The sequence below is a fragment of the Nematolebias whitei genome, chromosome 1, assembly GCF_014905685.2.
Source record: "Nematolebias whitei isolate Nwh7 chromosome 1, NemWhi1, whole genome shotgun sequence".
Classification (NCBI taxonomy): Eukaryota; Metazoa; Chordata; class Actinopteri; order Cyprinodontiformes; family Rivulidae; genus Nematolebias; species Nematolebias whitei.
In genome coordinates, this window is record NC_056498.1 from 56,564,247 (window position 1) to 56,585,616 (window position 21,370).

General features: G+C 38.8%; 3 protein-coding genes across 3 annotated transcripts in view; all 3 read left to right on the forward strand.

The window, feature by feature from the left end:
• The first annotated feature begins 1,080 nt into the window (after positions 1-1,080).
• On the forward strand, positions 1,081-3,373 carry LOC119412292 (pyrokinin-1 receptor-like). The gene is made up of 6 exons (XM_037679282.1): positions 1,081-1,230; positions 1,395-1,491; positions 1,847-2,052; positions 2,441-2,662; positions 2,736-2,913; positions 3,096-3,373. The coding sequence occupies exons 1-6, from the start codon at positions 1,081-1,083 to the stop codon at positions 3,371-3,373; spliced, it is 1,131 nt and encodes a 376-aa protein (XP_037535210.1).
• A 1,569-nt stretch (positions 3,374-4,942) lies between these two features.
• arhgap19 (Rho GTPase activating protein 19) lies at positions 4,943-16,134 on the forward strand. The gene is made up of 10 exons (XM_037695902.1): positions 4,943-5,011; positions 5,324-5,577; positions 5,871-5,951; positions 6,347-6,556; positions 6,645-6,871; positions 6,956-7,042; positions 9,385-9,450; positions 9,812-10,027; positions 10,118-10,213; positions 16,012-16,134. Exons 1-10 carry the CDS (start codon positions 4,965-4,967, stop codon positions 16,132-16,134), a joined length of 1,407 nt encoding a protein of 468 aa, XP_037551830.1. The 5' UTR covers positions 4,943-4,964.
• LOC119428313 (slit homolog 1 protein) overlaps positions 16,016-21,370 on the forward strand; it is a 94,021-nt gene continuing 88,666 nt past the window's right edge. The window contains exon 1 of the mRNA XM_037696018.1: positions 16,016-16,548. Coding sequence (XP_037551946.1) covers positions 16,346-16,548 — 203 coding nt within the window. The 5' untranslated portion in view covers positions 16,016-16,345. The remainder of the gene's footprint in view (positions 16,549-21,370) is intronic.

Consider the following 21,370-nt stretch of genomic DNA (forward strand, 5'->3'; position numbering starts at 1 on the left):
TATATATCAGCCTCCTCACTCGCTTGAGATAGTACCAGCCACTGTTATGACATGACTAAGAGTGTGTGTCTGTAGACGAAGGGAGCGAGTGAGGAGGCTGGAGAGAGGGCGTTAGAGACTCATTGATGTACGGAGGAAGGCAAGACAACCAAAGCAGAGAATTTTTTTTTTTGTTGTTGCTTGTGACAGTAACTGCTGTTTTTTTAATTCTGCATCCACTCCCAAATAGGTGAGTTTATTTATTACACTTTAAATATGTTCAGATAAGGTGTTATTGTGAAAAAAATTGCAGGAATCTTTAATTTTTGCAGTGTCAACATGCTGTCTTAATTAGATTATTTAAAACATAATGTATTGCATTTTAATAACCACAAAAAAATGATTTGCTGATGGCCATAATTGCAGCTCTCACTCTATATGCCCCCTCTATTCAGGTAACATTTCTAAAATTTGTTAAGATTTTACCTGCAAACAAAGAAATGTTCTTAAATGTAACTTAATTTGTTCTGAATTAATGACAGTTTGGGTAAATATGTTAATTATTTTTATTTTCAATCATACTTCTTACAGATGCCTATTTTAATTCTTTTCATCCTCTAATTTGATCATAAATTGGGATGGGCTTTTATTAAATGTTTTGTTTCATATGGTAAATCAACTCAAGTTTAATCTATTAAGTAAAACATGCTCTCTTAAAAATTTATTGAAACCAACAGATTTATTTCTTTTATTTTCTCTTCAGGGCTTTCCAGCTTATTATGTACATGAGCACCTAAAACAGCAGATGGGCTTGTCTTCCTCTCTTTTACATTTTAACGTTAGCAGAGCAACTACATTTGTAAACTAATTCATGCAAAACCGCCAGAAGAACATATTTTTATGCATTAATTTTACCTCAGCTTGATAATAAGCAATTATATTTGATTAGAGGATTACTTGGTAATGCCTACATGTTTATTCATTATTCATTTACAGCTGAGTGGCTCAATTTGGAAAACATAATTTCTATATTCCAGCTCAATATTGGAGGTATTGTTCACAGTTTTCTTCATATCACAGCTACCACCTAGGAGTCTCATCATGAACAACTCGGAGCAGCTTTCATTCATCTTCAGCTGTAATGTCAGCCCAAGTGAGACGCCAAAGCTTGACATCAGTGTTACCAAAAGTGAGCCACTGACGATCGCTGTCCCTATGACCATCTTCTATAGCATCGTCTTCTTCTTTGGAGTATGTACACTCAAGTTCCCAAGACACACAGTTGTTATGTCAATGTCTAGCAGTGTGGATGTGACAAAAAGAAAGTAGAGCAACAAACCTGAGCTACAGAAGCCTAATGATGTGCAGACGATACGTTGTAAATCATCAATTGCGCTTTCCCAAATGCTTTACAGGTCCTATTCAATGGTGTGAGCATTCTGACTCTCCTTATGGATGTTCATATGAGAGTCAGTGCCATTCGTTTCTATCTACTCAGCCTCGTTATATCAGGTACACCATTACTCACCTCTGCAGAATGGTAGCAGTGACACAATTCACAGTCAAAGTGCCTGCATGTGCCTGCATTACATCGAGCTATTAGCGAATGGAAGATTGACATAAAACATTTAGAACAGAGAAGGAAATTGCATGCAAGTGCAAATGAAATGCCACTTTCTGTGTGATGTTGGATCTGATGGGTGTTTATTTCCTCAGCATGGTGTTGTATGTTCTGAAATTTGGCAGGTCGTCTTGATCTGCACTGTCAGAGTTTAATCTGGCCCTAGTTTGGCTAGTCCTTGGCCTAGCCTGGATGGAGACGTTTCTTTTCTTCACCTGTATCTCTCTATTTTTGTTAATATCTTAGACATTCTGCAGCTGTTGACCATCCCCGTGACTTTATATCGGTATTACTGGGAGAGCTATCCATGGCGCCTTGGCCAGGCAGTGTGCAAGGTGTACTTCATGGTCCGCCAAATATACTGTGCAACCACAAGCTGGGTTATTGTGACCTTCACCATCGAGCGTTACACAGCAATCTGCCACACCATGTGGTCTCTCTCCAGTCTGAAGGTTGAGTATTTGCACCATAAAGCTGTACTGTTAACTCATGACAGGTCTTCGTGGTCACTTTTCTGTTTCCGCGTTGCTGTGTTTCTTTACTGCTTGAATTTTATGTGAAATCTGAGGTGCAGTTCTTTGACAAAGAAGTAAATGCATCCGCACACTAAATATTATTTTGTTATAACTGTTGTGACATTTCCAGCACCTTATTCTAATTCTTAAAAAAACTAATTGCTGTGCCCAGAGTTGTAGAATCTTTATAGTTTTGTACCGATGTGCACTTTTAATCTGAACAGATGTCTGCAACACTGCATTATTTAGTGGTCTAAATAAGTTTGGTGCTCAAAGTCTCAATAATAACCGAGTTTGCTTTTCCTCACCCTTTTCTTTTTAAAAGAAGTCTCGACTGCCATGCCTTCTTGCCGTATGGATTGTTTCTCTGGTCTCAGCAGTGCCGTTTGCTCTGGTCTATGACCAGGCTCGGGCCTGCATTCTGGACTACACTGCAACAACACAGGAGGACGCCTTTAAGGTATCCACCATGTGTGAAATGACAGAACCTGCCCCTGCACACATCTATAAGGGAGCCTTGCTTCTGAGAGCGACGTTCTTCTTTCTGGTAAGATCAGTGACAGATTTACTTTTCTGCATCAAACATGCACACTCATCCAGTAATTCCTGTCCATCTACAGGTCCCACTGGTTTCCATCTTTACCCTGTATATGCTCATTCTGCTCCACCTAAAGAGGAATGGCCGTCAGAGGAGGAACATGGGACTTATGAGACCGGTTCTAGAGGGAAGACAAGATATCCGCTGCCATCAGAATGGAAAGTTACTTCTGAATGAGAAACGAGCTCTGAGACTCATGGGTAAGTTATTGAAAAACTATAAAGTTTATGTCTTCAGGTTGTGGCATTATAGTGATTCAGTCCAAATGTTCAATTACTCCAAAAGGTAACAGTTTTTCTAAAAATTTCTGAAAAGTTAGTGAGGACAACTGTATGTGCGGACATGTGCAAAGTCCTTTATAATTAAACTCTTTTTTTTTCAGGTGCAGTCGTAGTGGCCTTTTTTCTGTTAAATTTTCCAGATATTGCCTCCTCACTGATGCAGATGTACGTGGTGGTGTGGTCCGACACGGTCCTGTCTGTCTACACTGTTCTGAAATCCTATTTGTCACTTCCACTGTGGTACATCAATGGTGCTCTGGACCCGTTGCTCTTCTGTATCTCTTCCCACACGTTTCGCCGGGCGTGCTGGAGAACTTTGGGCAGGCTTAGACCTCGCTGTTCCTTGAAGTACCAAGGCCAGACTTGGCTGAGGACGTGACGTTCCTGTGAGGACGCGGGCACAATGGTCAGAAAGAAAATTGGTGGCTAAAAGGAAGAAAACTTTTGAAGAAAAGACACACACTTTGACAGAAATCAGAGCAAGGTTAGATGGAGAAGGCAGTGAATGTCCCTTTGGACATTAGAATCAGCGAAAAAACAGTTCTCTGCTTTTTATTATGCTCTTAGAAAAAATGTCATTTTCTTTAATTTCTTTCTGTGCTTAACAGTATTTCAGATATTTATTCATGTTAAATAAAAAAAACCAATGTAATATTGTAAATGCAACATAAATGTATATTGTGCAAAAATGGGTAATTTGGCTGTAATGAGTTGTGTAATGTCTCTCAGACCTCTTTGTACAGACAAATCATTCTGTTAGTAAAAAAAAATCTACTTTTGTTGTGATATTTATATTTGAAGCCTCGATCGTGTTTCACTACCAACTAAAGGATATTTATAACTGTATTGTTTACTTAAAAAAAATGTTAGACAATTTAATTTAGGTTGATTGTTCTTCAAACATATATATTTTTCAGTCTGGGCAACAAGAAAGTGCAAAATGTTTTTAATAAAAAAATCAAATGGTTTGTGTGTTGTACTCCTGCTTTGTACCTGGGGTGCACAGGATGTACCAGTGTCCATACACACTGGACAGGTTGCAAATCCATCACAGATACATAGAGACAAACAACCAGTCACACTCTCACTCACCTAGAGACAATTTAGAGTTGCCAGCCTCACATGCATGTTTTTGGTCACAAAAAGTTGTTTTTTACTTCTATTTGAAGTAAACTTATGCCAGTGTCACATCTCATAGAATAAAGCTGAAACTTTCACAAACTAAGTTAAAGATTTAGGGTTTGTGCTTGCAGGACAAAAAAAAAAAAAACAACATTTTTGAAATCCTAATATTTGAATATCATACAATTGTAGTGCAATCACTCAACCAAGCATAATTTCCTAATTAGAATGAAATATTTATGTAATAGTTGAACCCAGAGCCCTCTCTCCTTAATGCAACTCTAAAACTGCTTTGTTTTTAATAATTATTTTTCAGTCTTATCCTAATTTGAACTATTTTCTACATTTGCCGTATGTCTTTGTGCTCACTTACTCCGTTGTAACTTAAGATACAGACAGTTTTTCCTTTTATTGTGCGTAATTTAAAAAAAAATTGATATTGATCCTTTTCTTTCACATTTTGACAGCAGGTTTTTTTTTCGGCTTTGTTTCTTGTAATGTGCTATAAAAATAATTAGCCTTATTTGGTGTAAGATTCAGATTTGTCCAATTAATTTAATGGCTTAAGTGCACAATCATAAATTATATTTTATATCTTTAGGGGATTCTGTGGCAGTCCCTATACTGTAATAAACATACTTCCTGCTGCATTACTGGTTCTATAACTTTTCGGCGAATTTAGCTTAATGGGCCTAAAATATACTGTTTATTATTTGTATTTAAACTATTTTACTACGCTCACAAAAAAACAAAAAAACCTTTTACTGTGGGTTTAACGGTCGATACGTAAATGACGTATTTTGTAGGCGGGGCTAAAGACGAAACAGCGGAAGATTCAAAAAAAGAAGATGGCGACGAGGAAAGATCCCCAAAACACTCGCAAATTGGACAGATGGTATCAACTTTTATTAAATATGTAGTCACATAAACAGCTTTGCAATGCTTCCTCGCTGATTGTATTAATCGTACGTTTCTGTTATACTTAGTTACAATAATTTTCTTTACTTTTTACTACTGTTTATTGAAATAATTGCTAGCTTCCGCAGCATAGCTAAGTTGCCTAGCAGTGCATTTCTGCAACTCTACCAGTGATTCTAACTACAATATACTTGTTGCGTAAACGTTTTAACCGTTTTTTTTTTTTTTTTTTCCAACTATAGATCTTTATAATTTACCAGCATGCGTGGTTTTTGTTTTTGTCTCTCAGGGTTAGTAAATGCAACATGTTCTTCAGCCATGAAATGCCAACTGGAAACCAGTCTGTGGTCTTTAACCCGGACTTCTATGTGGAGAGATTAAGACATGAACATCCGCAGACCTTCATAGATTTGGTGCTTAGCAACATCACTCGACTGATAGATCTGCCAGGGGATGAGTTTGCCCAGCTGACTGGAGAATTGGAGCCCAGAGTTCCCTCTTCCACTGGTTTTCTGCGCTCCTTCAACTTCCTCAGACGGAAAGGTTTGACTTGAAACAATATGTACAAGTGTCAGCAGCATGAAATCATCACAATTTATATTAACTGTTATGGTAGTTAATCATTATTTTAACACAGCCCAATATATTTTTAGTAGATAACCAATAACTACTTTTTGTCTTTTGATCAGCTCTCTGACATTTACATCTTGAGTTTTTTTTATTTCCTGTTGTAATCTTTAGGTGTTTTAATTTATATTGTGTACCAATCATTATATATTACATAGACATACAGTAGAAAAAAAACTTAATCCATACAATCATCCATTTGCTTGCAGAAAAGGGAGTCATTTTTGGGGCACCTTTAACTGAAGAAGGAATAGCACAGATCTATCAGCTCATTGAATACCTGAGTAAAAGTAAGTATTTACGTATGCTTCTCTGTCAAAGCAGATATAAATATATGCAAAAAGTTTTTCATCTACAAATCCTATCTATAGTCACTGTATTTGATAACTGAGTTTGATTTTGTTTTATTATATTGAAGAATAACGAGTTAGCATGATGTCAGGGTTTATTTTGAGCAAGAAATGATGTCATTCACTGAAAGTGGACACTGGGAGCAAATGCTTTAGTCAATAATTCATTTGAAAGCACTTTGGTCTAGCTGACTCTCCATCAGTCTTTTTGCTCTATTATTATTTTTGATTTTTTTTTCATTTTTCACTCTGCTTTGTCTTTATTTTCACTCCGTTCCCAAACACTTCCACATCACATCTCTTCCCGTGTCTCTGCTATTTTATTTTCCCCTCAGATCTGCATGTGGAGGGGTTGTTCCGGGTGCCAGGCCACAGCTTAAGACAGGCAGCCCTCAGGGAGATGCTGAACGCTGGGGCTGACATAGATCTAGAGACAGGAGACTTCCACCCCAATGATGCAGCCTCGTTGCTTAAAATGTACCTAGGAGAGCTGCCTGAGCCTCTGCTCACGCACAGACATTATCTTGCTCACTTGAAGATTGGAGGTGTTTATTGGTTTATGCACAGATTCCTATTTGAATTGTAGCATAATCTGCTCTGTTGTAATGATTCTTTTGTATCTGTGTTGTCCAGAGTTGACTCTCTTTGATGAAAATGGGGACAAGACAAGCAACCCAGATAAGGAACACCAGATTGAGGCATTTCAGCTGCTTTTCATGCTTCTCCCACCAGCCAACCGCAGCATGTTGAAGTTGCTGCTAGACCTATTGTACCACACAGCTCGCAATCAACACGTCAACAAGATGTCTGCTATTAACTTGGCAAAAATGTTTGCTCCGCACATCATCTGGCCCAAAAATGCAAGTGTTAAGCATCCAAGCTTTTTAAAAGTATGTCTTTAAGTTTCTTTGACACTTGTTTTTTTTTCTTTGTTTATGTTCAAGGTGATGGCAAGTGATCTTCAGGGGAACATAGAGAAGCTGAATAATAACATAGCATTCCTCATCAGGTACTCGCAAAAACTGTTCAAGGTAAATAACGTTATGCTTCTTTGTCAGATCCTTTTTTGTGTTGCTGCAGCAACTCTTGTATACATGTAAAGGAATGTGTTTTTTTTTTTCAGATTTATGAGATACAGTAACTTATTTGTATTAAATGTGTAGTTTGTTAAATCAAGACAAGACACAAATAGGCACCATTTGTCATATGTATAGATGAATACACAGCTTATTACAGCCATTAAGAAGATGCATTTCCCATTTTAGTCACAGAGCGGAGTCCCTACCATTATTCAAGGAGGGCACTCTGCTGCCCTAACAGAACTGCACTCCCCCTGTCAAGGTCATGGCTTGCAATAAAATAATGTCTGTATGTGTTTTTTACACGTGACCAATTCACTGCGGCCATTTGAGATGCCAATGGCCTCATTCTTATTATGGCAAAGTTGTATAAAGGCCAAAATCACCCTTTCTGTGTCAAGCTTTAGGAGTTTTATCACTGTAATCACATTTTGACACATTATTTTTTTTTTTTTAAGTTTTATCATTTATAGATGTGCTTTACAACCCCACCCCAATCCACCCTCACCTCACCCAAGCCCAGAAACTTAGGGGAAATGCTGTCACCTCTGAAGACGAGCAGAGATTAGGGCTTGTGATTAGTGCTGTCATTGTTGGCAAGATTGCTGAAAATCTATCTAGCAATTTGGTGAAAAAATGTCTGTGTGATTGAAAAGGCCCTCAAATTTAGTTTTTTTTTTTGTGTGTTTGAATTGCCTAGACAGGTGGCCTTGATTTAGCTTGTGCTTTCCTAGTGCCCTTCAGATTTCATGTGTTTATCATTACTGTATGGATCTTTCATTACAAGCAGAGACATTACTAGCGACACAAGAAATGCAGATGGGTTAAAGGGGAAGAACAAAGTATAGGCATGTGTCTGAAAATCATTGAAGATTCTTTAACTATCATAGCCACTAGTACAGAACATAAATTTGATGACTATGCTAACAGATATAAAAGTTGTAGTCCTTTTGTTCTGTTTTTGTTTGGCCAGCATGTGCAACATAAAATGGTGAAAATCCACTTAAATGAAATAAATCCATCCATTATCTTTATGCGCTTCTTCCTTTCTGGGTTGCAGAGGTCACTGGGTTGCCCATATCCAGCAGTCACTGTGAGAGAGGCGGGGTACCCCTCAGACAGGTCACAAGTCCATCACACATGGGCAGCTGTGACTGAGTGGTTAGAGCAGTCGTCCTCCAATGGGAGAGTTGGGGCATGTTGAAGTGTCCCTGGGCAAGACACTGAACCCCTCATTGCCTCCGGTGTATGTCCCATCGGTGTATGGATGTGATCTGAAGCATTGATTAGTCTTAAGAGATATAGCAGAGTGCTGTATGAATGGGTAAAAGAGGGCACAGATTGTAGTGTAAAGCGTTTTGAGTATAGAAAGGTGCTTTATAAGTACAGTCCATTTACCATTACCATCAGATATAAAATTAAATGTCAAAATTAAAATTAATTTTTGGTCTGGTGATAACCAGGTCAGTGTCATAAATCTACAGATAACCTAAATTGCTCAGAAGCAGTTGGCTAGGTTATAGCTTTATTTTATTTTTTTTGGTTGCATGGCTTGATGTCAGCACATGTAAATCTCCCGGATGTCTCTGCAATTAACCCAATATTTTAATCAGCAGTGAAAAATAAAACATTGCTTGTGTTCCAGCTGCACTGCCAACCACTCTTACCACACAGAACAGTATTCTTTAACAGTTGAAGGAATTGTGTTGTACACTACTTTTGTTTTTCTTTCCCACAACACCCATTTCTCTTCCTCTGTGAAATGGAAAATGGCAAGTTTTTGTTTTATCATACAGTTAAACTAAGTCCAGAGGTGAAAAGTATCGTGTGGTAGATGTTATTGTGTCGTGGAAGCGTTTGTGCGTCAGGATGCACATGTTTCCAGCAGAACATTGCTGTTCATCAAGAAGAGCAGCCTTCCTCACTTTGTTATGGTCATAATGTTATGGCAAATCTGTGCATTTTGTCTACTTCTTTACACCATTTTGATTAAAACTAGTCAAACTGAAACCAATGCCTGATATAAAACAGATATCCAAACTTTCCATTCAGATGAAATGTATGGAGCATGTCAAATAGTACAGTGTGGTTTGTGTTTTTCTGAGTTCACATGTGTGTGGAATAATTTATCACCTGAAATATTACATCTACTGTGGACCCTTCAGACTAGATTGGGGCATTTGTGTATCATGCTTGATGTTGAGAGTGAGCTATTTTTTATATTGCCACATTAATTTGGCTACAAAAGTGAAATAGTTTATTAGAAATTTTCTTTTCCATTTTTTTCATTGAAGGCTCCTGTGTATATCAAAGAATATGCCCAGTTTGTCTACAGAGGATCAAAAAGTCTTCAGTTAAGTGTAAGTATTTTGTTCTTATTATTTTAGTTATTTCCATTTGGGTGATCCTCTAAATAAAGAGTAGTGTTTGTACCACATTAAATATTATGTAAAAGGTATTTCCTTTGTGTTTCCTGATTTTGTTTAATCATCCAGTAACTTTAGTGTTGATACTTCTAAAGTATTTCTTGTCTAAATTTAAAACCTAAAGGCTGGGGTCTCTTTCAGGTTATCAAAGAGTCATTTATAAATAAAGCTAAAATAAAATTTGAGGCAGTTTCAAATTTATATTTGCACTCTGCCTCACACACATTTATTCCATGTATAAAACAGTTGTTTCATCGAGCTAACAATGTGGAATTGCATGTCTGGATTTTTCTAGGATGATTTAAGCGTCTGTTCTGAGACCAACGATGGCTCTATGGCTGCGATAACTGCTGCCTCTCCGTCTCCCTCAATAAGAACAACCGCAGGTGAGATTTGCAGCAGCATCAAGTCGTCTGAGACTCAGAGTTACACTGAGTCTGCCCTCAGAGAACTGTACCAGCAGGTCAGCATCATGCCAGAGTCTGCCAAGAAGAAGAAGCTCATCAGACAGGTAACTTGAGTGTGATCATCCCAAGGACAAGAAATCCTTTTGTACAACTTACATTCATAACTGGTGCATAAAGAAGTATATGTTTTTTAGTTTGAAAAGCAGCCTGAGCAGACTCCTTTGGCACACTCTCAGACACCGTTCATCAGGAGACACTTGCGCTCACGCTCTTTGGGTGAAGTTATTAAGGTACTGTATATTTAGCTTCCATATTTGAAGCCTTGAGAAAATTTGTTTATCTTACTCCGAAGCAGCCAGTAAATTGAAAATATATTTTTATTATATTTTGGCACTAGCGGTCCTGTTAGGAGGTATTTTCTTAAGTTAAACAATAATATTTAAAGTGCATGTAAGAAGCCTAAACACTTTTTTTTTCTTTCACAGTTCAATTTTCTAAAATAGTAATCAGCTTTTTGTATATTTTTAACAGAGAAAAGCACTGGGAAGACAAATATTACCATAAAAAGGAAAGCTCCAGAGTGATGCTGTGAGTATTGCATCTCCTCAGTATGAATGTGTTTTCTAGAACAAATAAAGTATTAACCTGCTTTTATTATAAAATAAATATATCAAATCATCACAATCAAAAACATAGCTAACAGTTTTTGTCTTGTGGATACAGCAGGTGCGGTATTCCATATAGTTAGTGCTCCTATCAAAACAAATATCTAAAATACAATCTCCAAAGTAAAAATTCAATACAAAAAAGTGAATCCAACTGTGATAATGACAGATAAATCGAAAACCTTTAGATCATTTGATAGAAAACAATAGCACAAGATGGATTGTTTCATTTTTGTGTTATCTTGTTTTTTGTCTGTGCACATGTCTGCATTATTTGTCCATTTGCAAAAGTAGTGGTGAGGAAACAAATCAATCCATACGTTTTGGCAAACGATGTAGGGCGAACATTAATAAATTGGAATCAGTTGTGATAGCCGCAGCTGTATCTGGGTGTGTGAGCCTTATTAGCAGCATTAGTTGGAGCATCATTGGCTGAGGGGACACAGGACATTGGCTGCTTGAATGTTGAACGCTGTTCTAGTTCTGATAAATGGAGGAGCATGTTGTTCTGAACTCACAGAAGCTCCCAGGAGACAAGACTCCAGAGGGTTGGCAGAAGAACAGTGCTTCAGCATATTCAGAAGAAAAAACGTGATTTTAACCATTTCGCTACATGAATTTTGGGTATATTTGGAAGAAAGTTAAATAAAATTTTTCTTCTTCTTTTGGCTGCTCCCTGCATTATGGGTCACCACAAGTCGCATGAAGTCGTACGAAGACTTGGCAATTATTTTTACGCCGGGTGCCCTTCTTGACACAACCGCAGATCACCGAGCTACTGTGTGGAGCAGAGAGCTGCTATTTAGGGCACCCTGAGGAGCAGATGGTGGGGGTTAAGGGCCTTGCTCAAGGGCCCAGAGTGGGGCGAATGAGGGTGGAGGCAGGTGTGGCTGCTTCACCTATCCCACCCACATTGTTGATGTTGTCAGTACTTTGGAGTTGATCCTGTGATCTTTCAATCACAGGCTCACCTTCTCTAACCTCTGCTCCACCACTCCCATCAAGAAAGTTAAAGAAATACAATCCCTTATTAAGGAACAGCTGAAATCTTTAGAAAAATAACAGAAACCGATGGATTCACTAAGAATAGATAAATTGGGACTGTCATCAACAAAAAACAGTGATGCAACGTTTAAAAAATAACTAACAGCTTGAATCTTTTCTACTGAAAATGCTGACATTTGGTGCACAGTTTTCTTCAGGATTGCTTGACTTTTAACTTGATCTAATTTAGTTTTACATCGGAAGAAAGAACACATTTTGTGACGTAATAGTTTTACAGTTTCGTAATGATCAGATGTATTATATTAGGTGACAGTGCAGACAAATGTTTTGCTTCTGTTTGTTTAGGCACTGCTCGTATGACAAAAAATACCTAAAAAGCTTGAAAAGTTGTTAAAATATCCCTAATAATAGTCTGCAAACATTTATAGCTAAGTGTATAGCTACTTTGTTTAGTTTGGTGTTTGTTTAGTGTATATCTTAGATCCATATTTACTGGGGGTTTTATACGTTATATTTTGCTATTTTTGGGTGTAACTGGGACCTCATGTACCACATGTGATGGATCGACAATAAAGCTACTTGAACTAAAAATGTATGTCATGTATAGTAAAATACTTGTTTGGAAATAAACTAAAACATTAAAAAAGTCACAACAACGCTTCAGTAAAGCTTCCGTCTTTGAACTGTCGTCATCGCAGCAGTGAAGAGTTTTGTCACCAGTCGAGTCTTAAATTACTAACGTTGCTCGTTTGAAATCTGTCTCACCACTTTTTTTTTTTTTTTTTTTTTTTTCTCGGTCTTTTTTACAGGATTGATTGTCCTTCCAAAGACTGTGCTTCTCGATTCCTGGAAAACCATTTTTCTTCATCTAAAAGTGAATAAAATAAATTTGGAGGCTTTGGGAAAAACAAAATCATGGAATGTGTTGTAAGGTTTGGATTAGACGTCCCATTTAAATCTGTGGTTTGTTTTAAAAAAAAAATGTCTATGCAATTTACAAAATTATATGATTATATCAGCAGTTAGGAAGTTGACCAAGTCTATTTTAGAACAGTTCAGGTTTCTTAGTTTCTAGAGTTTATTATCGCCATTGTTAACTGTTACAAGTGGCATTAATGAGCAACTGTGAATTTGGAAAAAACAGTTTTTACCACTGACTGCAACAAAGTTATTTAGGAAAGCTAATTATATTTATGTTTTTATTAATCTATGTTTTGAGGATGAACTGTGATGAGCAGGGTGTGGGTTATTTTCCTCTTGTTTTTATTTAAATCTATAAGTTATAGTCAGACTTGAGCTTAAAAACCAAAAAAATCCCTTCAAGTGAAAATCTCCTAAATTATTGTCCCAACTTGAAGTATATAGAGTACATTGGTCTTCCCCCCCACCAAGTAAGTTAAAAGTTTATCTAAAATGGTTTCATATGTGTATAAAACAAGAGTTTTGTTTGCTGGGAAAGAAGTTACAAGCATCAGCTTGTATGCTATGTGAATATTTTTCATTTTTTTGTACTTGAAAACTACTGTTACATGTTTTTTTTGTTTTGTTTTCTTGACTTTTTGTTGAGGCCAGTTTTTAGTCATATGCAAATGTGAACTCAGCTTTTATTCTAAACCATTTATATATTTTAAGTGTTTTTGTAATTTGACCAAACTTTGTTTTTTGTTTTCATTATCTGGTTGAATTCAAGCTAAATCTACTGTTCGCCTTTTTGCCTCTGGTGCCTTCAATGTGGGCGTTTACTGGGAGAATTTGAACCACTATGACTTTTAGGATCACTTTGTCTTACTCTGAGTAATATGCAAATCTGTTGCAGTTCACTTTATTGTGACAAATGCTGCATAGTCCACTGTTAAAGATGCACGTCACTGTAAGTAAAATGCATAAAGATATGTTCTAAAATCTTCTTTTTTTAATCATAGTTTTATATAAGATGTCAAAAAATGTGCTTTACATTTGAATTTTGTTTTTCTCTTTCAGCCGTCTGATGCTTTGCACTTTTTTGTAGAGCCACAAGGTGATGCTCTTTAGTTGAATATACTTTGTGAGCAAAAAAACGTGAAATAAACTGAATGAAAAACAGTTTTATAAATGCCACCATTATATGTTTCTGACTACTTTAATGTCCTCCATGTTTAACAAAACGTCCCAGTGTCCTGTCGGCAGTAAACAAGCAGGTGTTTAACAACTTTAGTAAAACATGAATTTTCAATACATTTTACACAAGTTTTAGACACATCACCAAAAAACAAACTCACTACTTTGAACAAATAGTATACTCCATAACTGAAGGGAAGAGAAGCTGTCCAGGTCTTTGCAGATCCTAAACATTTTTTATTTTTATAGATTTTAAAGCTTTGGTGAGTGGATATTAAGACTAGCCTGCTTTCTGCAGCAGGAATGTCTCTGTCATTATGGTGTCTGCGTTAATTCATGCTTGGTATTGTAAGTGTATGTTTTAAACATCTGCGGGGAGGGTTCTCTTTTGCTTTTCACCAGTTCTCTAACAGACGGCTTTGACAATAGTACAAGTTGCACATCTGAACTCCAAACGTTATATTTGGTGTGCCTCGTCCAAAATTATATCTGTGAAATGAGAGGGTCGCCCAGAAATAAACTTCACTTCAACTAGGAGTGTTTGTGGGCTTGTGAATTGGTGTGATTTAGCTTTATGCAGTGAAATGCTTGAGGTTGCCAAGTCTGTTCGCTTTACAAAATACCAAAAAGTCACATTTTGAAAAGAGACCACAAGTTAGAGCTGCTTGGTTTGCTTCCCATAAAAATGTTTTGAAAAGACTTGATGACTGTGATACTAACTTTTTTATGATTTAGAGTTGCAATGGAATGCCAATATTCAGTCGTGGAGCAGAACAGTTTGCAAGCTTTAGTAAAAAATACCACGTATGTATGACCATAATTCAGTTGTAGCACCTCACTTGAGTCGCCTTTTTTTAGATTTCATGTTTTACAAACTCTCTTCCGCCAGACGATTGTAATTGCTGCCCTGTCCCCCTCTTCTTACTGCTGTAGGAAGAATTCTTGCTGTGTATTTGTGTGCATTCCTATCACGACTCTGTGAGAGCCGAGGGATGTTACTACCCCCCATTACCACTAAACACTACTGTCTCCTCTTTAATTAAGCCATTCGTAGAGGATTTACACGACTCTGACGTTTTTACTGACACAGCTTTGTGTGCGAGTCGGTGTGTGTGTTCACCTGCATGCTCCTGGGCAGATTTGGTCAACAGGGCACATACATTTAATATTTCTGCTTCCATTTATCTTGCTTATTTGTTAATGTTTTATCTTTTTTTTTAAATAATCCCGGTAACGTCGATGTAGGTTATCGGTGTATGCGTGCTGATCTATGTAAGCAGGCAGTTTTGATTATTCAGAATTACATGCTAAATGCCATTAAAGTGCTTCAGTGGTTCTCAAGATTGTCATTTCATTGCGGGATGATACTTTGCATGCAAATTAGAATCTCTTCCAGACCAGTAAAACAATTTCTCCTACTAAATTCTCACAATTTGCGCCTTATTTTAAGTAATGCCACCCATCTTTACTCTTTTTTTATTTATTTTTTAATCGTGTGGATATAAACCAGTGACATTCCTGCTTTTGTACTCGCACATCCAGAATGTTGATTTGCAATTTCTGCTGCTTCTCGTTTACTTGCCTCCTCTCAGAAGAGTGCTGTTAACGGGCGTATGAGTCTCTTGTTTGGGAAGTTAAGAAAAGGGTTTCTGTTGTTTTTCCCCCAAATTTAAAAGTCAGCAGGTATGAGTGTAGCTGTTTGTCTTTTTAATTTGCACATGCCAGACTGATCTTTGCTCCAATGGGAAAATGAATGTTTTGTGGGTCTTTTCCACTGATGTTCCCTCCAGCAGCTTCTCTGTATGTGTCCACACTTAATTTTCACCTTTAGACAAAAACTTTCTGTCTGTTTATTGCATCTTTTTACCTCCCTGGACTGAATTGTTGATGCTTCTCTTCTCCTGTGGGTTCTCTCTCCTTGTAGATGCAACCGTCTCCCTGAAGCATCTCCCTCCGGGCTGAAGCTTTGCAGTGTCACACAGGTTAGGACTCTCTGTAGGGGGAAGGGTGGCGAGAGGGGGTCGCCTAGAGGCAAACCTGAGAATGAAGAATGAGGAGGGGAAAAATAAAAGCAGTGATTTCTGGAGTAGATTTGTATTATAAGGAGAGTCAGGGGAATGGAAGAAGGATCGCAGGAATGAGAGTGAGTTCAGGCAGGGTTGTGTGTGTGTGTGTGAGGAGGGGTAGGGGTGGAGTCGGGGGGGGGGGGGCTCTGCTATTTGTAGATCCTTGTGATGGATGACTAGTGTGTGTGTGAGCAAGAGAGAGAGACTGGCTTTCTTTTTTCTTTTTTTTTTTTTCTGTGTTCCCTCTCTCTTCAGGAGAGCAGAGCAGAAAGTGAGAGGAGGACAGACGTGTGCAGACCAGAGCGCACCAACTCCACAAAGACAAGACAGGAGAAGAGTTTGGAAGGAGAGCACAAGAAACCAAAAAGATTTTTTTAAATTTTTAATTTTACGACAAACTAGTGGATATCAAACCTGCTTTATAAATACTGAAGAACAACAAAAAAGGGATTGTTGTGGCTTCATTTTTGAGAAGAAACTCTTTTTCTGTTGATGTTCACCAAGTCATTCAACTGATTCCAGCAGACTTGTGAGGTGTTGCAGGACTTTGGGAAGCAGAAGCGGTGAAGGAAAGGTTGCTGTGGTGAACATGTCCATTCAAGATAGCCGCTTTGAGCCAAGAATGGGCAGACTGGCCGGACAGTGGATGTGGGTGGTGATGCTCTTTGCCCTGGTTGTAGGCAAAGCCGGTGCCTGCCCAGCCTTGTGTACCTGCAGTGGCACCACAGTAGACTGCCATGGACTGGCTCTCAAATCCATGCCAAGGAATATCCCCCGCAATACTGAAAGACTGTAAGTGCTACTTACTTTTCTTGCATTCTTTTATGAGTAATAATCTACCTGTCTTCCCATTGTTTTCCCTCTGGCTATGTTATTGTAGCACACATGACTTTCTTTGTACCAAAACAGAAGAATAACCCTGTCTGAAGCTGTGTGCGAGTGTATCTGTCAGTCAGGCAGACAGGCACTTTACTGGCTCCAGTCAGGTATAAATAGGCATAAGTGACAGGAAAGAGCAGATGTGTTTCCTTTCACTTGTGCAAAAGTCTTGTTTATTCTGAATTCTGAGCCAAATAGGTTCATTCTCATGTTTTCTCTACTTTTAAAAGTCTAAATGTCAAGCGTGACAACTCTATATTTCATTGAAAAAACTTACCACTGATTTGTGCCTAAATCTTTTGACGTACAAGGATGTGTTTCCATCTCTCGTTTACCTCTTCACTCTTCTTCCACTTCTGGGTTGCCCCATCTCTTCCACGTCATGCCTCTGAACACTCACCTAGCAAATTGTTAAATCATGTTGAAAATTAAGCAAATCTGCTGCTTAAGTGAGTCTCGCACATGGATCTTGTAAAACGGTAGGAGGATGGGAGAGGTGAGAAGGAACGCTTTCCTGCAGAGTGGAGTTTCTCTGTCGTTTCTGACATTCCTTTGAAATATTTATTGGTAAATCAGAGGGAGCGCGAGGAGGGGAAAAAAAAAGATTGTTCTATTTCAGCTTTTAGAATATCAGTCGTGAATAAAACATGTGGTGGGAACGCTCGTGTTGGAGGCATGGTGGGAGCTGGTTGCGCATTTCATACTTTCCATGTTTAATTCCTAAGAACACCTTTTTTTTTTTTTTTCCTCCAGATTGCAAATATGCACATGCTGGTTTAATAATGAATCGCACAGGAAGCATGGTCATTTTATGGTTTCCTTTCCCACAAATGCCCATTCACTGAAAATACGCCCTGCCATATCATTCAAGAACATTTTATGTCAGAAGTTGCTTGAGAGTTTGTAGGTCATTTTGAGCGGACAATTTTATCATTGTGGCATCTCTGGCCCTTTTTGGGGAACATCTGGCCCACTCAGCACATTGCATTTTAAACACACTGTGCATAACGGTCATGTGTAATTTATGCCTGGGCCTTTCTTCTTTTGACGTGTGTGTTTAGGTCCAGAAGAAGAAAAAAAAAGACGACCGGTCTCTGCTGGGAAGTTGTATTCAACAATAGAAACAGTGCTTCTCTGCGAGCTGTGTTGCAGGGTGATTCATCAAGGTGGTTGTGCAAATCAACGCAGGCCAGCCGGCCCCACATGGAGCTCCCATGTGCATATCTTGATTTATGTGTGTGTTTGAAAAAAAAAAGTGTGATCAAGTGAGCAAATTTGTGCAAGCGTCATGTGGGTCAAAGATGACTAATGACTGTTTAGAATTGCTCCAGGGCTTTTTGGCTTTTGGGTTTAGAAATAGACCTAAATTACCAAATTTACTAATACCTAAAGTTAAAGTCTGCAAATACAGACAAATCCGCATACGTCTCAGTTTATTTGACTCTTTTTGTGGATGGGTTCGAAATGATGCTTTAAAGGGTGTGTGTGTGTTATAGAAGGAGAGAGACAGTTTTGGGGTGGTGTTTGATGGGTGCGCTGTGTTTAGAGGCTACTGAGACAAACAGCAGAATCCCATTTGCACTTGTCAGTGTGGGTTTGGATCAGGTTTGACCCCTGGGCTCCTCAGACCGAAGCCTGTAATGAGAATGTGAGCTCCATGTGTTAAAATCACATCCTGCTGCGTATGTGCCACTGACCCCCTTTGTCCCTCCTGCATCTATTTTTACATCATCAAGCGTTTTTGTTTTTTTTTCTTGCTTGCTTCTCTTTAATTTTGTTCAAAAGTCTTTTAATTTATTAACTTGCGCAAAGCTCCAATTGAACTGTGGCTCATATTAATGTCAGAATCAACCGTAAGGAAATTTGCAATGCTTATTAAATAGCTTTGTTTGTTGGCCAGGTTTCAAACTAAACCCCATTCTTTCTTTGTACTTGTTTAGTCTTCTAACAGTTTTTATATCTATTTTTAGATAGATTAGGCTTGTATCTCATTTATAAATGTGTTTATTTGCAGAAAAGCCAGACCTGTGTATCTTAATACATGTTCAGTGCTTTCATATAAACGCAAAGAACCAGTGTTGGGTCATAAAATACCTTGTATCAAGATCTAAGGGCATGTTGGAGCTCTTCCAACACAAAAGAGATGGAAGCTGCTCACCACATGCATTCACTGTTTTTATTCATAAACTTGAGCATATGCCTCCACATGTGGCTGTGCGCAGAGAATAAGTAATGCTAGATGGTAACACATGGGGGTTAGTATTGGTTGAAGATGAGGGGCTTGGTTGCTTTGATAGCTACCAGGGCTGAAGGTGGGAGGTGTGTGTGCTCGTGCCAGGTCTTGCCCGCAGTGTTGCTGGCACAAACACATAGCAGCTACAACTGACAGCACCTGATCCATAATTTACCCTGACACGGCTGAGCACAGCCTGCCCTACTACTTGCCAGTTTCAGAAATTGGATAAAAAAAAAGACAAAATAAAGAATGAAGCGAGGGTGGAGCCGGGTGAGAGGATTTATAAAGTCAAGGCTCGCTCAATAACTGAGGTGGTAATCAGTGATGAAAGGGTTTCTAAACAGAGCAGTGAAAAGTGGTGTAACTCACTCGCAAAGCTCATACACGAATAAAAAGGATTATGTTATTTATTCTAAAGGACATGTTGAGTCTTGCACTGAGCCAGAATGGATTCGTTCAGGTAATTTTTGCAGCCTCATTCATCCGTCCTCATTTCTGATAATCCTGTGCGCACTAGGCATGCCTGGAATGACGATTGTTCGGAGAATGTTTATGCACGGTGAGGCATTTCAAAATTATAGGCCTTAGACTCAATTTACTGGCCCTGCTGCACAGCTGTGGAGATCTCTCTTAAGTTCTGGTTGCGGAAGCTCCCCTTGTTTTAGTTTTAGTTAGCTGGTTAGTGAGTTTTGTTTCTTTTTGTGCCTGTTCAAGTGTTCAGGTGGTATTTGTAGACCTTACGCCAGGGCACAACTATTCAACAAAACTGCTCAGTGGGCCACAGTTTCTGAAAGCCAACAGCGTGGGGGCCGGACATCCAGCGATTTAAATCATTATTCACTTCCGTTCAAAAATACTTTGTTAATCCCAGGGGGAAATTAATTGTTGTTGTAGCTCATCATCCTGGTTTCATTAGAGTTGTTCTAGATGCTGATAGCTTTGGGCAGGAAGGATCTTTTGTAACAGTCCGTCCAACAGTGGATCTGAAGAAACTGGCTGCACATGCCAATCCGTCCACCCAGACCCAGCAGACCTCTTGGTCCTCTTGGGTAGCAGGACTGCCCGAATGCTGGGCAGAACTCTTCCCCAAACTATGGCCATTTTCCCCAGCAGCCTGCTGAGCCCCTTGTCGCCACGGACTTAATTGCAGGTGCCGGGGACGATCTCAGTCCTCCCACTGTCACGAGCCGCGTTTCCCACTACCTCCAAGATCTCTGCAGTCAGGCACTCGAGCACTGCCTCCAGGTAGACGGGAATGCATCAACGGCACCTCCTTTTCAACTCATTTGGGATTTGGGGCTGTAGTTGAGGTATTATTTGAGCTTTAGAGATGTTAATCAACAGCTCCCAGTTGTAGAAATCCACCTTGTTGTTATGGTTACGCATCATAACAAATGTCCAAAAGTAAAAAAAAGATTTCAGTAAAAATCCTTCCAGCAGCCCAGCATCTGATACCAGAGAAAGTAATCATCTGGAAAAAGCCATTTACATCCAGAAAAAAAAAAAAAAAGAGTAATTAATGTTTTCAAAAGCAAAATCTCAGAATGAATGTCTTGAGCGGCACAATTCTGTAAATAAACCAAAGTTTACAATGATCTGTTACCTTTTAAATTGGTTTATTTTATTGCATTGGATCATAAATGCAATAAACTCAACCCAAACCCAGACCCCACTCCCCCACCAAAAAAAGGAAGTTTTTTTTTTTTTTATTAATTGGGCCAGAATGAAGTCACCCCCGGGCCATTTCCGGCCTGCAGGCCACCAGTTGATTAGCCTTGCCCTAAGCTTTTCTACATGGCTCTGCATTTTTTGTTTTTCATGTGACCTCACTACTTAGTCACCTTTTTACACTTAACATACATGGACAGTCAGACTGCTTCTCTAAGCAGAGTGATGGCCGAGCACTAAGCATCAAAAGCCAGCTGGTGTGTGTCGATGCACACCACAGACCCACTGGTCTGCTCTCCAGATGAGTACAGCTTCTCAGTGGATGAGTTTAATTGCACCCAAGAGATGTAAGAAGTGACCCCATCCACAGGATGAGTGTTGCCAAAAAAAAAACACTCCAAAACCGGCATGTGTACTTTCTTAACATGTGCTTGACTGGCATGCTGTATGAGGTACAGTGAGATGTATGATGTATGTTCATATGTGAGCACATGTGTGATTGCTTTTCTTTGCCTAAGAGAAACTATATTTCAGCTGACTATAAAAATCAAATTTGAAGAAACCACCTTTCATCTCAGAAGGCCAGCTTTGCTTTCAACTCAACTGACTCGCCAGCTTGAGGCCGGAGAGTGAAGAGAACGGCTGATGGATGTGTGTTAAAATGCACATCAGTGAACACTCGGCTGACATTGTAGATACGCCGTCCTAATCTACATTTCACACTTGTCATGACACTTGTGCATTAGACAAGTTCAAGTTGGCAGCATTCCATTTGTTCTTGAGGCCTACAGTATTTTGTACACATACCGTTTTACACTTTTCAGTGTCAAG

Bases quoted from the DNA above. Each gene is read 5' to 3' on its own strand.
- LOC119412292 (XM_037679282.1), top strand. From the start codon at position 1,081: ATGAACAACTCGGAGCAGCTTTCATTCATCTTCAGCTGTAATGTCAGC. The intron at 1,231-1,394 runs GTATGTACACTC...AATGCTTTACAG, and splicing joins GCATCGTCTTCTTCTTTGGA to GTCCTATTCAATGGTGTGAG. The intron at 2,053-2,440 runs GTTGAGTATTTG...TCTTTTTAAAAG, and splicing joins GGTCTCTCTCCAGTCTGAAG to AAGTCTCGACTGCCATGCCT.
- arhgap19 (XM_037695902.1), top strand. From the start codon at position 4,965: ATGGCGACGAGGAAAGATCCCCAAAACACTCGCAAATTGGACAGATG. The intron at 9,451-9,811 runs GTAAGTATTTTG...GGATTTTTCTAG, and splicing joins CAAAAAGTCTTCAGTTAAGT to GATGATTTAAGCGTCTGTTC. The intron at 10,214-16,011 runs GTACTGTATATT...CTCTCTCTTCAG, and splicing joins CTTTGGGTGAAGTTATTAAG to GAGAGCAGAGCAGAAAGTGA.